The 15,717-nt window shown below is 48.7% G+C and overlaps 1 protein-coding gene across 1 annotated transcript in view; it reads right to left on the reverse strand.

Moving 5' to 3' along the window:
- Positions 1 to 15,717, reverse strand: part of GATB (glutamyl-tRNA amidotransferase subunit B) — a 99,593-nt gene that overhangs the window by 57,014 nt on the left and 26,862 nt on the right. The window contains exons 3-5 of the mRNA XM_043902608.1: positions 6,675 to 6,788; positions 4,188 to 4,386; positions 3,429 to 3,551 (exon numbers count right to left, since the gene is read on the reverse strand). Of these exons, the coding sequence (XP_043758543.1) occupies positions 3,429 to 3,551; positions 4,188 to 4,386; positions 6,675 to 6,788 (436 nt within the window). The remainder of the gene's footprint in view (positions 1 to 3,428; positions 3,552 to 4,187; positions 4,387 to 6,674; positions 6,789 to 15,717) is intronic.

Raw genomic sequence — 15,717 nt, forward strand, 5'->3', positions numbered from 1 at the left:
TGATTTAGGTCATACCTGAATGGTCCAGTGGTTTTTCCCTACTTTCTTCAATTTCAGTCTGAATTTGGCAATAAGGAGTTCATGATTTGAGTCACAGTCAGCTCCCGGTCTTGTTTTTTCCCACCGTATAGACCTTCTCCATCTTTGGCTACAAAGAAAATAATCAATCTGATTTTAGTGTCGACCATCTGGTGATGTCCATGTGTAGTGTCTTCTCTTGTGTTGTTGGAAGAGGGTGTTTGCTATGATCAGTGAGTTCTCTTGGCAGAACTCTATTAGCCTTTGCCCTGTTCATTCCATACTCCAAGGCCAAATCTGCCTGTTACTCCAGGTGTTTCCTGACTTCCTACTTTTGCATCCCAGTCCCCTATAATGAAAAGGACATCATTTTGGGGTGTTAATTCTAGAAGGTCTTGTAGTCTTCATAGTACTGTTCAACTTCGGCTTCTTCAGCATTAATGGTCAGAACATAGACTTGGATTACCTTTTTACTGAAGAGTTTGCCTTGGAGACGAACAGAGATCATTCTGTCATTTTTCAGACTGCATCCAAGTACTGCATTTTGGACTCTTTTGTTGACTATGAGGGCTACTCCATTTCTTTTAAGGAATTCTTGCCCACAGTAGTAGATATAATGGTCATCTGAGTTAAAATTCACCCATTCCAGTCCATCTTAGTTCGCTGATTCCTAGAATGTCAATGTTCACTCTTGCCATCTCCTGTTTGACCACTTCCAATTTGGCCTGATTCATGGACCTAACATTCCAGGTTCCTATGCAGTGTTGCTGTTTACAGCTTTGGGCTTTACTTCCATCACCATCCACAGCTGGATCTTGTTTTTGCTTTGGTTCTGTCTCTTCATTCTTTCTGGAGTTATTTCTCCACTGATCTCCAGTAGCATATCGGGCATATACTGACCTGGGGAGTTCATTTTTCAGTGTCTTTATCTTTTTGCCTTTTCATATGCTTCATGGGGTTCTCAAGGCAAGAATAGTGAAGTGGTTTGCCATTCCCTTCTCCAGTGGACCACATTTTGTCAGAATTCTTCACCATGACCTGTCCGTCTTGGGTGGCCCTACAGGGCATGGCTCATAGTTTCACTGAGTTAGACAAGGCTGTGGTCCATGTGATTAGATTGATAACCTTAAGAAACACAGAAGCTCATCAGGAGATCACCTGAGGCCAGATTAAAGGAGCCTGGGCACACCCAGCTCCCTGCCAGCAACCCCCCGCTTCAATCACTGCTGTGAAAGTCTTCACCACATCCTCCCAGGCTGGGCCACACAGTGTTGGGGGCATGGATCCCCCTGAAACAGGGGGTACAACCCTTGAAAGAATGACACAGCCTGAGAAGTCCATATAAACTGATTAGAACTAAATAGGTCCAAGATGGTAGACAGGTTGCCTTCCACTAGACCCTGAGCCTCAGTGTATGCTCACTGTAACACATGAGCAAGCTACATTACACAACCACAGGCGCCAGGACAGTTCCAAGGCTGATCATCAAAGACCAAAAAGTGAGCGGTGCACCAATTCCTGGAAATCTCCATCCCTTCCCCAAAACAGCAGGAATAATCCTCCCAGTCATTAGCCTATGAAATTACCCAGCTCATAAAAGCTAACTACACCACATTTCGAGGCCCCTCTCACCTCATGAGATGGTCCACAGCCTGTCTGTGGAGTGTGTTTCTCTCTAAATAAATCCACTTCTTACCTATCACTTTGTCTCTCACTGAACTCTTTCTGCCATGAGACATCAGGAACCTAAACCTTAATCTTCATTGGGCTTTCCTGGTGGCTCAGACAGTAAAGAATCCGCCTGCAATGTGGGAGACCTGGGTTCAAACCCTGGGTTGGGAAGATCCCCTGGAGGAGGGCACGGCAACCCACTCTAGTATTCTTGCCTGGAGAATCCCCATGGACAGAGGAGCCTGGCAGGCTACAATCCATGGGGTCACAAAGAGTGGGACATGATTGAGCAACTAAGAATAGCTAACCTTCATTAAGTCCTAAAACAAGGTGTGTGATGTTGGAACACTGTGGGTTTTTGCCAGAGTTTGAGTCCCTGGCTGCGTGGGTTCAAGTCCCAGTCACGGTTATGGCCAGGTTGTGGGCACAAGTCCCAGTCTGAGTTACTCGGTTTCACCTGTTTGCCTGGCAAAAGTCAAGCTATTCTTTTCTACTTCACCCAAAACTCTGTCTCTGAGATTTGATTTAGCACTGGTACACAGAGGCTGAGTTTTCAGCATCAGGGGAAATCTGCTGTCTCTGCTTGATTGCCTGAGAGCTGGGATAACAGTCTTGCTTGGACTCTGGCTCAGAATGGAACCTACGCCCTTGGTTCTCCTGATTCTCAGGCCTTCAGTCTCAGGCTGGAACCATAATACTACTGGCTCTACTGCTGCTTGCTGACTGCAAATCTTATGACATCTCAGCCTCCACAATCACATGAGCTAATTCCTTATAGTGAATCTCCTTATATTTCTCTCTCACACACACACATTCTATTTATTCTGTTTCTTTGAAAAATCTAGATTAACACACCAACGTACAGAGCAATGGATAAACCCACTGCAGATGAAGAACTTGCGCCCTTTCTCTACACTGTCAGGGAGCGCTCTGTGAGTGGCAGTTTTTTCAAAGACCCTGGGAACAGAAAATAGGGGAAAACCAGAGACGAGACGAGCATGGAGATGTAAGGATGGGCAGAGCAGTGATAAGAAGGGGCAATAAAAAACTGACCAAAACTTGTGATCTTTATATTCAACTGGCAAACACTTAAAAGTGTATAGTTTCCTTGATCCCAAATTTGCACACTGTTTCTTCTGTTTAACTCCCTATTACATTTCTATTGCATCTAAGAAATATAATTTAAATTATAAATGTATTTAACTTTACCTCAAAGTTAAAGTTTTGTGAAATCATAGCCTTGGTTTGCAGGTGATACAATTTGGCTTCAGTTTTACCTGGATGAAAACTTTGTCTCAAAGGCAGAAAAGAAAAAGACCCAAAGGCAAAGCATTAACTAGCAATTAAGCAGTGTCCACACAGAAGTCACGCGCTAAGAGCTCCCCGGACGAGCACGATGTCTCCTCTGTGGATGACGGCGCTGCTCAGACACACCGTTTTATTTATTCCCGCAGCGCCCTGAGCGAGAAGCAGGAGGGCGCCTCTGGTCCTGAGCGGATCTCCCGCTCCAGGGCTCAGTTGCCTGCAGGGCTGCTATTGGTGTGTTATTTCTGGTCAGGGGCTCAGAAGAGAACCCACGGGAAAGTCTCAGGGGGAAAACACCGAGGGAGAAAAGGATCTCTGAGAAAGGACACAAACAACCCCACTACAGCTGACGGTGAGGACTACACTCCAGTGAGATGCGTGCGCAGGGGCAGAGAGGGAGAAGGGGAAGAAGAGGGAGCTTCTGGGGCTTTTACCTGCCATGTTCGCCTGGCTGGTCCCCAAGGCCTGAAGAATCAGCTGCAGCTCCCTGACAGCTGTGGCCGCCTCTTCTCCACAGGACATGTCAGGCTCCAGGACCACTTCCAGGAGGCCGATCCCTACCAGAGAGAGACAGAGTCAGCCTGACTGGACCGCTCTGGTTTTGGTCCCCAGACACATCAGGCTTCAGCTTTAGGAAAACCCTGGCCACTGACAGGGCTTCCCGAGTGGCTCAGTGGTAAAGAATCTGCTGGCAATGCAGGAGACACAAGAGACACAGGTTTGATCCCTGGGTCAGGAAAATCCCCTGGAGGAGGGCATGGCTACCCACTCCAGGACTCTTGCCTGGGGAACTCCATGGACAGAGGAGCCTGGCAGGCCACAGTCCGTGGGGTTGCAGAGTGGGACACTGAGCGACTGAACAGGCACACATCACTGATGGGCTCTGACTCACTTCTCTCTACCCTCATTTTTGAATTTTTAACTTCGGTTCTTTTCTTTTAATGTCTGCTTCCTACACCAAGCTGCTGGGTCCATGAGTAGGTAGTGACGTCGACCTCATTTTAGGCATGGGTTAGAAGCCAGTCCACAGAAACCACAGTCCCCATCCGGCTCGCTAATCAGCTCTGCCAACACCAATGTTGATGTTCTGACCCATCTGTCAACCTCCGGGGCCTGTTTCCTCACCTGGTTTGAGAAAACCCTGGAGGGGAAGGGCGGTGGCAGGAAGGAAGGCGGAGCGTCCCCAAGCCTACCTGCCCTGTTCAGGTCAATGAGCGTCTGGGACCGCAGGTCGTCATGCAGGCTTTTGCCGCTGTCCTGCTCCAGCTGGATCTGCTTCACCCTCACGGTCCTGGTGACCATCTGACTTGGCTTCCTCCCCACACAGACGCTGTACGCCAAGCTCCCGTTCACAGCGATCGGGAGCCTCTGCTGGGTAATCTGGTAGCCCGCCTGCACGCAAATGGGGGCCAGAGTCACTAGTCTGTAAGTCAAAGCTGGAAACAGTTGATCACTCCGTTTAATGTCCTAAAGCTACAAGCTTACTTAAAAACACAACACAACAACAAAAAAGGAAAACGAGACGAAAAATTAGTCTATGCACTGCGGCCATATTCTAGCCTGGCCTCTTCCGACTTAGAGCTCTGAGTCCCCTGTCCCCACAGCCCCAGTGATGAAGCAGTAAACCACACAGATCCTCGCTCTTCCCTGCCGAGTACCATTCTGGGGACTAACAATCATCTCTCTGTCCGCAGCCTCTGAGAAAAGAACATGTTGTTTCCACTTAGCTCGTTAGCTCAGCCCTGCATCTGCTTACTGGGCTCCTGACAGACCCTCTAACTGGGAGTGCTAGCTAAGCGCCCTGCCGTCGCGTCTCAGCGCAGCCGACAGCAGCTGCCAGCGCCGTGAGGCTGGGTTTGTTCCTGCTCTCTGAGCTAACCGATCATGTCAGATGCCCTCCCTGACCCGACCTCCCTGGTTCCTCGAGCTGGAAGATGCAGCTCCAGCGACGGGAAGCATGGAGTAGGGAAACACTGACGGATGTTGCCAGCGCCCCCTCACCCCTTCTGAGTGGGGAGGAAGGATTCCTTTCAGACGCACATACACTAAAGAGAGGGCAGGCGAGACACGGGGAAGGACAGAGGAGGACTCTGACGCAGCATCCCCGGACTCCGCTCTCGGCACTTCACAGCGTCCAGTTCTCAGGACAGCCCCAGGAACCAGGCACAGGGCATGCAGAGACCCGGGGCCAAAGCCGCAGAGCCAGTAAGCACCGACATTAGGGTCTGAACTCGGGTGACCTGGCTCCAGAGTTTGTGCTCCTGGCTTCCTGGCCACCCTGTTCAAGCTTAAGCTGTATCGGAATCACGTGGCAGGGTGGTCAAAACACAGATTTTTTTGGCCCCACTTGAAGTGTTTCTGACTCTGCAGGTCTGGGGTGGTGCCTGACAATCTCTACTTCTGACACGTTCCTAGGAGACGCTGATGCTAGTGGCCTGGGGAACACACTTTGAGAACCACTGCATTAAGCCACCTTGTTTTCTGTGCTGAAACAGAAAGTCTTAATCTGTAAAAATTAAACTCTGGGTATGGTTGCCAACTAAAATACAGATGCTCAGTGAAACTGTAATAATATGAATAAACTGTATAGATAAAAATGAACACTTTTTTAGTATAAGCATGTCCCATGTAATATTTGGCAACACTAACTCCAGATTATGTAAGCTACCTGGGCCAGAAAGATCAGAAAGCCAGAAAAATAAAGCATCTCATACTTTAGGTGCTTACTGCTACATCTCCCACCTTAACCAAACTCGTTATCGCTCTTAAAAGATGAATAAATGCCGTTTAATTCTTTCTTCCCTACCAAGCAGTGGAATTTGCTAAAAAGCTGGCAGTCAGAGGGGAAAAATAGTAGCAACTAGAGAGAATTCAGGTTCCTGTTGTACTTTTTATTTAATTCCACTCCTGCCTGCACCTGCTGAAAGCAGCTCACCCCCATCTTCAGTTCCAGGAGAATAAAGTGAAATAATAGCAACACTGCTGACTGCCTAAACCTCAAGCAGGGCCACACTCACCATCAGAGGCTCAGAGCAAATCAAACATCATTTGGGAAACCCACTCAACATTACAGTTTTGGTTCAGTTCAATACTATGAAAAATTGGCTCCAGTTCATACTGGCTTTTCTCATAAAGAAAAAAACTTTCTAATTTTAAGTAAAAGGCAGGTTAATATCAGGTTTACTGCTTTGCCCATTACTGTCATCCATCCAGGCTTCTGGTTCATGTTTCTGCTTACTACTGTCCACTTATGCGGTCCTTGGGGATGGCAGGCGTGTCTGCAGAGGAGATGGTCCCATTACTGGGAAACCCAACTTGACAGAGGGATGCTCTCCCTGTCCTCTGAGCCACAGGATGCACTGACCGCTGCACGGAGGTGGCTTCTGTCCTAACTGGCAATTAGCACCAAACCCCACAGCTGGGCTGAGCCTGAGAACGCAAGCTGCCTCCCCTCTGTGGTCAATTACGAGCGAGCCTCCAGAAGCATGAGGCTCCTGGTCGGAACCAGCCATCAGGACCCGGCGTCCAATCTGGTCCATGTCAGCGGGCACTGGCTTCATCAGCCAGGCAGGGGCCCCGCAGGGTGGACTGAGCTCTGGCTGAGGATGCATGCAGCACCCACCGACAGCCAAGTCCTGGCTCTGGGTAGGGGGATGGACAGACAGGCAGAGCGTACTCACAGGGAGGTCTGCATAGAAGTAGTGCTTCCGGTCAAACAAGGACTTCCTGTTGATGTGACAGTCCAGGGCCAGGCCGGTCATCACGGCCGCCTCCACGCAGCGCCTGTTGAGGACCTGCGGGGACAGGACACCCACCGTCTGAACAAATGTGCCGCCCCCATGGACACCCTCCCTGGACCTGTGATCTCACCCTTCGACAGGCATGAGCTCTGGCTCTTCCTGTGGGCAGCTCAGCTCACAAGCCAACTCTGTGTGTCTGCAATTGGGGAAGTGAGTGAAAGTCGCTCAGTCGTGTCCGACTCTGCGACCCTATGGCCTGGAGCCCGCCAGGCTCCTCTGTCCATGGGATTCTCTAGGCAAGAATACTGCAGTGGGTAGCTGTTCCCTTTTCCTGGGGGTCTTACCAATCCAGGGATTGAACCCAGGTCTCCTGCACTGCAGGCAGATTCTTTACCATCTGAGCCACCAGGGAAGCCCAAATTGGAGAAGGTTGATATAAGAAAAAATAAAGGAAGCTGTGGTGGTGGTGGGCACTTAACAACTGTCTCGTCTGGGGTCCTTTCCCCTGACACCTGACAAGACATCAAAGTTAACAGGGAGGGTCCCAGCAAAGCTCAGGAGAGGTTATTCCTCAGTCTCATCCCACTGCTAGAAGGACAAGAAGCCACTCAGAACACACAGAGGCACGGACTCCTGGAGGAGGATTTGAGAAGCAGCTCTCCAAACCACCTCAGTGAGGCTGGGAAACACCGTGACAGAGAGAGAATGCTCTTTTGGAACCAAAAGGGCTGCAGCCATCTCCTCCAGGGCTGGGAAGTGCCTGTGCCTGCCTCCTGCTTCGGGTCCAGGCCCAGCTGAGCCCCAGAAGCAGGGGGCTGGGCATACTTCCCCTTCACCTGCTGCCCCCGGGGCCCCAAAGCTCCTTTTGGATCCCACCCTGTCCAGCTTTCAGGAGCAAAAGACCAAGGAAAGGCTAGCAAATGTTCTAGCCCCAAAGGAAGGAGACAGCTTTCAGAACTTTGGGTGGCTGGAATAAGGTTGACAGCTAGAGATAAGGAAGAAATGTATTGAGATGAGGAATCAGATAGGCCCTCGCCCTCCTGCACTGTGTCTGCACAGCTACAGGCCTGGAAGCCACAGTTCCCCATCTCAGGGGCAGAGAGAGTTACCGTCCACCATGCAGCCTGGACAGTCACGGCCAGCTAGTCACAGCCGCTCTAGGGCAGGAATTCAATAAACAGCTCCTTTTCCCCACTCTGCTTCAGTCAAAGTTTTGAGGACTGCGCTTGCTCTTGCAATATGTTTCTATTTTTCATTAGAATATTTATGAGGTTCTTTAGTGCATTTAGTATGTTTTTATCTATGTAGAGCTTTCTGGTTAAGGTTTTCCACAATCACCATTTTATTTCAACCTCACAGCAACCCTGTACAGAAGGGATTTGTACTATTCCAACATATCAGAAAAAGAATAAAGACCCAGAAAGACCAAGAGACTCGCCCAGACCTCAGAACAGGCAAATGATAAAGCCAGCTTGAGTCCACACATGCCCGAGCCCAGAGGGTGACAGACAGAGCCCCCGTGGTGTGGGGACCAGGCACCCGGACAAGGGCGGGACTTGCTGATCAGACAGGCAGAGTCTAAATGTGAAACTGTACGAGAAAATGTGAGCGATATCTCTACTTGCTGCAACATACAACCCCACTCGGCACAAAGAAAAAGCCAACAGCAAACCTCCCTCCTAAAAACATCCTCCCAGGCCTGGTTTCGGAAGCCAGGTTACAAAACGGAGCCATCTCACAGCTTCTGTTCAGAGCTCTTCATTTTGGGCCAAGTCATACTGTCAGCGCTGCAATAATAACGGTTTTCATGAAAAGATGTGTGGGCTGGGGGCGCTGGGGTGGGGGAGACACAGGATGCTCTAATTATTGATGTTTTCACTTGCTAACGTTACGCGTTTTACTGAACAGTTGTTACCACAATACAAATAGAGCTGGTGGAGAACCCTGCCATATTCAAGCCTGCAGATCTGATCTGGGCTAAGGCGCACGAGAACCTGAAGCTGGGGTCCTGCCCCAAGGCTCGCCCCTCTGGGGCTGGGCAGCAGTGTGGGCGTGCCTGGAGACTGCTGGACTGGCTGCCTGTCAGTTCTTGCTTTTCCACCCCACTCTTCTCTGACCACCGCTTCCTCTCTTGTCTCTCCCCAGTCTGCCCCTCTGGGACCAACCTGCTTCCTCTGGCTAGGCCTGGAGAGCACCCAGGGCTGTCTCGCTGGCTTCTTTCTGAGCGTGTGTTGCTAATAAACACCCCATGCCTGGTGCTGTGTGAGAGTAGAGAGCCGTGGGTGATCACAGACTCTCACCCGCCCCGTGTGTGCACGAGTACCTGGGCACTTGATAAACCATCATCAATTTCCAAAGGATAAGAATGCAGTAAAACACATAAACATTACAGCAATACTGAATATACTTTAATCTTCTTTTGATGATTTAGAAGGCTTGGAGCACTTCAGGGTCAGGGTTATAAGCACCCATCATCACCACACTACAGCTGCACAGAGGGGCTAGTAAACAGAGAGAGCCAGTTAAAAGAACGCCAAGAAAAAAGAATTTATTACAATCCTAGTCAAGCTGCTTGTGACAGATGGAGGTCCAGGTCAGCATGTTCTGAGGAGAGGATGCAGAATTGGAAAATTCAGCTGGGGCTGTCTTTATTTCGGACAGTGTCTTCAATGTCTATACAGACAGTACTAGGCTTGAGGGGTGCCAAGCGCCATAGGACTCTGCCGCTGGCCCAACGAATGTGCACTGGGGATGTGAGCCTGCCGGCGTGGCCTCCACCCTCCACAAGCTCATCCTCCCCATGAGCGTGGTCCTGATAAAGGCTCAAATCTTACAGCATCCTGTGGCCTCAAGTCACCTGACGGCCCCCATGTCCACACATGAAAAAGGCCAGGCTCTGCCATGGTCTAGCCCTGGCCTCCATCTTCAATTCATCTCCTATCTCTCTCTCTCACACACACACACACACACACACACACACACGGCAAAGGCTAGGATCTGACATCGTCAAGTGCTCTGGCGTCCATCTTCAATTCATCTCCTATCTCTCTCACACTCTCTCTCTCTCTCACACACACACACACACACACACACACACACACACACACACACACACACGGCAAAGGCTAGGATCTGACATCGTCAAGAGCTCTGGCGTCCATCTTCAATTCACCTCCTATCTCTCTCACACTCTCTCTCTCTCTCACACACACACACACACACACACACGGCAAAGGCTAGGATCTGACATCGTCAAGCGCTCTGGCGTCCATCTTCAATTCCACCTTCTATCGCTCACACACACACACACACCCCCCGCCCCGGCTCCCCAGTCCAGTTCTCCTATACAAACAATGCTGACTGCTGACCTGCCCTATTCTTATTCACAACCTACAGAGATGTCACCAAGTCTGGGCGACTTTCCTTACTCTTCCCCCATGTGCCTTGCTGACCTCCCCCAAGCTTCCATTTGTGTTTGCATCACGGTGGGTCAGATGTGTTTACATGTATTGCCCCTGGACTAAGTTCCACGAGAATGGGCACTGCCGGCTCCCCCTCGGACCCGGAGCCTCGCAGAGAATGAAGGCGCTGGTGCTCAGGGAACGTGCGCTGAGCTGAGTGAAGAGGGCGGGGCGGGCACCCAGGGCAGGTCTCAGAGAGGCCGCGACGCCTCCGTCTCCTCTAAGCTGTTACTTCCACCCACTGGCCTTCAGACGTATTTCTGGAAGTGATGACCAACCACATGTGACAAGATCAAAGAGGAATGAAAAAACTCCAAAGATGGATGTGTCCTGAAGATGTAAGTTCCAAGAATTTCTTTGTAATTCACATAAAGTGACTACAGAAGGGCTCAGGGGTAATCACAGCAGCTTCCCTGTGGAAGGAAACCAGTGCTCCTTGGCACTCACAAAGCACAGCTCTCTCCACGGAGCCTGAGCACACCCTACTCTGGCTTCGGGAACCGTCGATGGCAAGTGCTGACTGCACACTACTTATGTCAGGAGGTGGGCTGTGCACGCCACACGCACACGCCATTCAATCCCCTCGGCAATCCTAGGGCAGGAACTATCGTGATCGTCATCTTACAGACAACGAAGGAAAGCACAGAGGTTAAGTAACTCGCCCCAGGTGACTAAGTAGCAGGACATCAGACCCCAGAACCCAGACTCTCAACTACACTCTTCTCTTAAATCTTCAAACAATGAGGTGCATGAGTGTTAGCACTCAAGCCCGCTAACACTGAGCCATAATTCTCTAGAGCATCTCAAACCAAACCCTTCCAGAGAGGTAGATACTGTTTCCAGCAATTTTCTTCCTGCCAGCTCCTATGTGCACAGCCTTGTTCTCAGATGTCTAACTCTAAAAAGGTGAGCACTGTATTCCCTGAATTTTGTAAAACACTCCACACACACGTGTCTTACATAGTGGCTTTGGCATGTGGTGGCTGCAGAGGGAGCAGACCTGGAGTTTTTCTCAAGCAGCAGGGGATGTGTCATCACTGGACTTTCAAAACCTTTAGAGACAAGTTCCATGAAACGATTTATCACGTAAGTAAAGAGCTAATTCTTTAATTGGAAGTTAAGAAGCCTATGAGAGGTGGACGGAGGAGATGAGACAGTCAATATATGTCAAGTCCAGAAGAGAGAGACCGGGCATATCACAGCCAGGAAAAGGATACAGGCTGAGGAGACAGTGAATGGCTTTTAAAAGATTATCACTTGTTCGACTTGGTTGCAAAATAAGTAGTGCTGCAACCATAACTTGCGTGCAATCTAAAATACATCCAGCGCAGAAGGCAGCATCACCAGCCCAGAGACATCATGAGACTTTCAAGGACAGGCTGTGACCCCAATGTGAGAAGCAGGCTTCCAGTTTTAAGACTTACTTAGCCTAACCAAACATTTCCTGACCTGTGAGTATAACGATCATTCTTTTAACCACAACTCCCAATATACCTAAAATAAACAATCAAGTAATTCACATCCTACTTTTTAGTATGTCTTGATTATTTCCCTCCTCCTAAATCCTCTGATTTAATTCAGGCTTCCATTCAAACATGCTCCCCACCAAGCAAGACTTCTACACTAATCACCTGGCCAGGTTTCTCCACCTCCACACTTAGCTCTGGACTCTTGCCTCTGTACCAACTGATTCTTCTAAAGGATAAATCCATTCACGTAACTCCCCTGTTAAAACCCTTCTCCCGTCTCCCCACCACCGAAAGGATAAACCCAAGTGCTTGATGGAGTCTTCAAGGAGCTTCGAGGTTCGGCCCTGATCACCTTTCTGGCTTAGTCCTAACCCAAGAGATGCTCACACAGCCAGACACATGACATGCTTTTGCACAAGCTGCTGCTTCTGCTGGGAACACCCTTCCTTCTCATCCACTGGAGCAAGATCCTGGTACCTGGCAAGACTCCCCTGTACGGGCATCCCTCCTTTTCAGGTCCCGCGCCCTCTGGAAAAGCACTGGCTCCCCAGCCAGACTGAGCTCCCTGGGGGCAGTCAAGTCACTTTATCTTCTCTGCCCTATTATCTAAATGCCATGCCAGCTGATTAAACATTAACCAAGGTAGTGAATAATTTAGCATTCCTTTTATCAACATCCCAAACTCCATAAGCAAAACTGTTTTATAAAATATGTGTTAGGAAAAAGGTAACCACTCAGTATGTAAAACAGACAACATGTAATGCAGAGACTTTATTACACAGATGACAGACGAGCTAGGATGTCAAAGAGGCAACTTAGAAGATTCTCAGCGGCAAGAAGACACTCATGCCCCAGGGATGGAGGGGCAGGGTGGCAGGGAGCAGTCTTACTGGCACCAGAAGGAGGGCACCAAAGGATGCTGAAAACCCAGTGGACCCGTCCCCCAATGGCAGGAGCCACGGACATGACCCCTCCACCACAAGAGATGCTGCCAGAGGAAAAAGGGAAGGAGAAGCTCTCTGTTGCTGCTCTCCTCCCAGCTCCAGGCTTTCATCAAACCCTCCCGCCTAACCAGTCAAAAGCCAGCTAGCAGGGGTGGCGTGAGGGCACACAGGAAGCACAGCCTGCGGGAGCAGTGTGCCCCCAACCCCATGACGCCCCAAAGAGCAGGGGAATGGTGAACTGAGGTGCTCAGGAATGCAGGCCATGACCACACAGCGAACCACGTCCATGTCTATATTCACTTCTGTGTCTTTTTCTCTTGATAAATATCTAATTGACCAAATGATGTCACTCTCAAGTCTGCCCAATCAACAACAAAAAACAATGAAAATCGTGTTGACTCCTTTCTCACATACTGTGAGCCAAAAATTATGAAATGTTACTAATGTATAAGGAGCATCTGTGATAACTCAACGTGGGTTGGACAGAACTCTAAGATGACATTAACCATTAGGAAAGGACTTGCTAAGCAGATTAATGGAACAAAAAAGACTGCGTAACTTACTTAAGTCGATGGAAATATTCCCTAGGATTTTAGCACACTTATGTGAAATTCCACTAATCACAAATAAATCTATTCCCCAAGTCAGTCTTGGGGACCTGCGCCAGGAAATACTTGTGATGCACGTCAAAGGAGTAAAACTACACAGTCTTCAAAAGAGCCTGCGGTTCACGCCATTTTCCTCTCCTTCCTCCTCAACCCTCAACTGGTGAACCCACAGCGCTGTGATATGCAGTCAGTCCAGTGGCTACCAGGACCTCCTTAAAAATATTGTAAAGTAATTAGCCTCCAACTAATAAAAATAAATGAAAAAATAAATAAATAAAGGAGGAAGTTGAAATCAATCAACACACACACACAAAAAAATTGAGGCAACGTGACAAAAGCAGCGTCACTCACTGAAAATTCAGCTGGTGACTCCTCTGTCGCGTTCAAAGACTCTGAGGTGATGTTTTACGAAAAGCCCAAGTGGCAATTATTCTATGAAATTAATGTTACATGTGACAAACCTGATGGATGATTAAGATATAGCACAGTAAATGCTTTAATTTATAGAGAGAAAGTAATTAAGATTTATTAAGTAAAAATAAGGCACTAAAACAGGTCTTTATTTTACTGCTAACCATAAATTTGTCTCAAAGCATGAACTCTCTCTGATTCACATTCACAGCGAAAGTCCCACACAGATAAATTTTCATTATGGTGGAGAAAGCTGCTCCCCACTGCCTCACCCCCACATTCCTTCGCACCACTGAGCTCTTCTGTCATCACCCAAAACAAACACAAACACTTCAAGGTCTGACGACTAAGCGTGCTGAAACTGCTAAGGCATTTTTTTTTTAAAGTGGACTTTTCCCATCAAAAGACACCAGCTTTGGGAAGTCCTTTGTAGTCTAGCGGTCAGGACTCATCGCTCTCAGTGCCAAGGGCCTGGGCTCAACGTCTGGTTGGAAAACGAAAACCCCACAAGCCACACAGGATGGCCAAAAATAAAAGGAAAAGTTACCAGCTTTATGCAGATATTAAATACTTACCTAAATACACTTACATAAACGTATATGTTCTTTACACCTAACGGGTGTTGTCTCAGGAAAAGGAGAAAGAGAATGCTATAATTTCTCTTTTATTTAAATCCCTCTTTCACAAAAGGGGGAAAAAAATCAAACATCCATTACAGGAAACAATTCTTGTTCAAAGAGGAGGGGTGTGGTCTGAGAGGTCGGCCCCTCAGCTCCAAGGCGCCTCTCTATTCTCTTGCCCTCCTGAAGCAGTTCCCAGGGCAAGGATACCTCCTGGGTCCAGAGTGCCAGAGGGCCCACTGTCCTCACCTGGGGCCCCATTCTCCGCCAGCTTCCGCCCACTGACACGGTCAGGTGGCCTCGGGCTGGCGCCCACCCTTACCACCAGTGAGTGGGCTGGGGAGGGAGGGCAGCCTCGACCAGCCCGGCCTCTGACACTCACCTCTGCGCTGGCAGGAAAAAGCAAAACTCCAGGGCTGCCTCCAGCCTGGGGTAAAAAGACCTCTCATGGGACACAGCTTGGGGTCCTCGGGCCTCACTCTGGGGTGAAGACTTGAAGACGTGGTTAGAGAGGAAGGTTTGAGAAGGCCCGGCAGCCAGGGAAAAACAAGGCTGGGCCTGAGAGTTAAGCGGGCTCCATCCCTGGCTCCCACAGCGCTCACAACAGTTACCAGTTTGGCAACTAACCTCCTCTTGAGAAGGCATTTACTGATTGACAGGCCGGGCAAAACTGAGTCAGAAAGACCTTCGCCGAAATCTTCACTACTCAGCCGAGATCTACTCAGCAGCTGTGTCACCCTGCACCGCTCATCTAACCTCTCTCGGCTTAAGCTTCCTCACCTGTGAGGGGAAAAAACAGTATTTTGCAGGACTGCTTGGGGAATTAAATAAAATTACTCGAGATATGGGAGACATTTTAGTAAATCCTACTTTCAGAATGAAAGCGTTATTAAATGCAAAATGCACAAATAAACTAAATCTTTCATATTCAAGCTTTTCTAAGAGACAACGGAATCTAATAAGGAAAGGTCTAAACAGTTCCACAGACCCATTAGTCTAGATTTACAATCCAAAGTAAGGTACAACAGATGCTGAAATTATGTATTATGTCAACATAATATTTCCCCCTTAAATGATAACCAACACCTTTTGTGATAATTAGTGTGTTATCTGCAGAGGAATAAAGACCATATTTCTTAACGTCTCAGGAAGCTTATATGACTTCATTTTCTCTGTTTTATTGTGAGGCAAAATTTCCTTGAATAAATCGTATGCTTGCCTGTGGCTGGCAAAAGCTCCCACTCTTAAGTGAAAGAAACTACCTTCTGACAAGCTGAAGAGTTACACACCAGATAATTGAGTCCATTTTTACTGCCGCCTCATTGCTGCCCACCGCATATCTGTGACTTCCTGTCTTCTAAGGCAGCAGCTACTTCTGAAATTTAAGGACAGTCTGTGGAGAAGAGATGCATGCAGGCATGAAGCAGACATGGCAGTCACGTTTTTAAAAAATCACTGTCCTTCAGCAAC

Source organism: Cervus elaphus, chromosome 5 (genome assembly GCF_910594005.1).
Source record: "Cervus elaphus chromosome 5, mCerEla1.1, whole genome shotgun sequence".
NCBI classification, from domain to species: domain Eukaryota; kingdom Metazoa; phylum Chordata; class Mammalia; order Artiodactyla; family Cervidae; genus Cervus; species Cervus elaphus.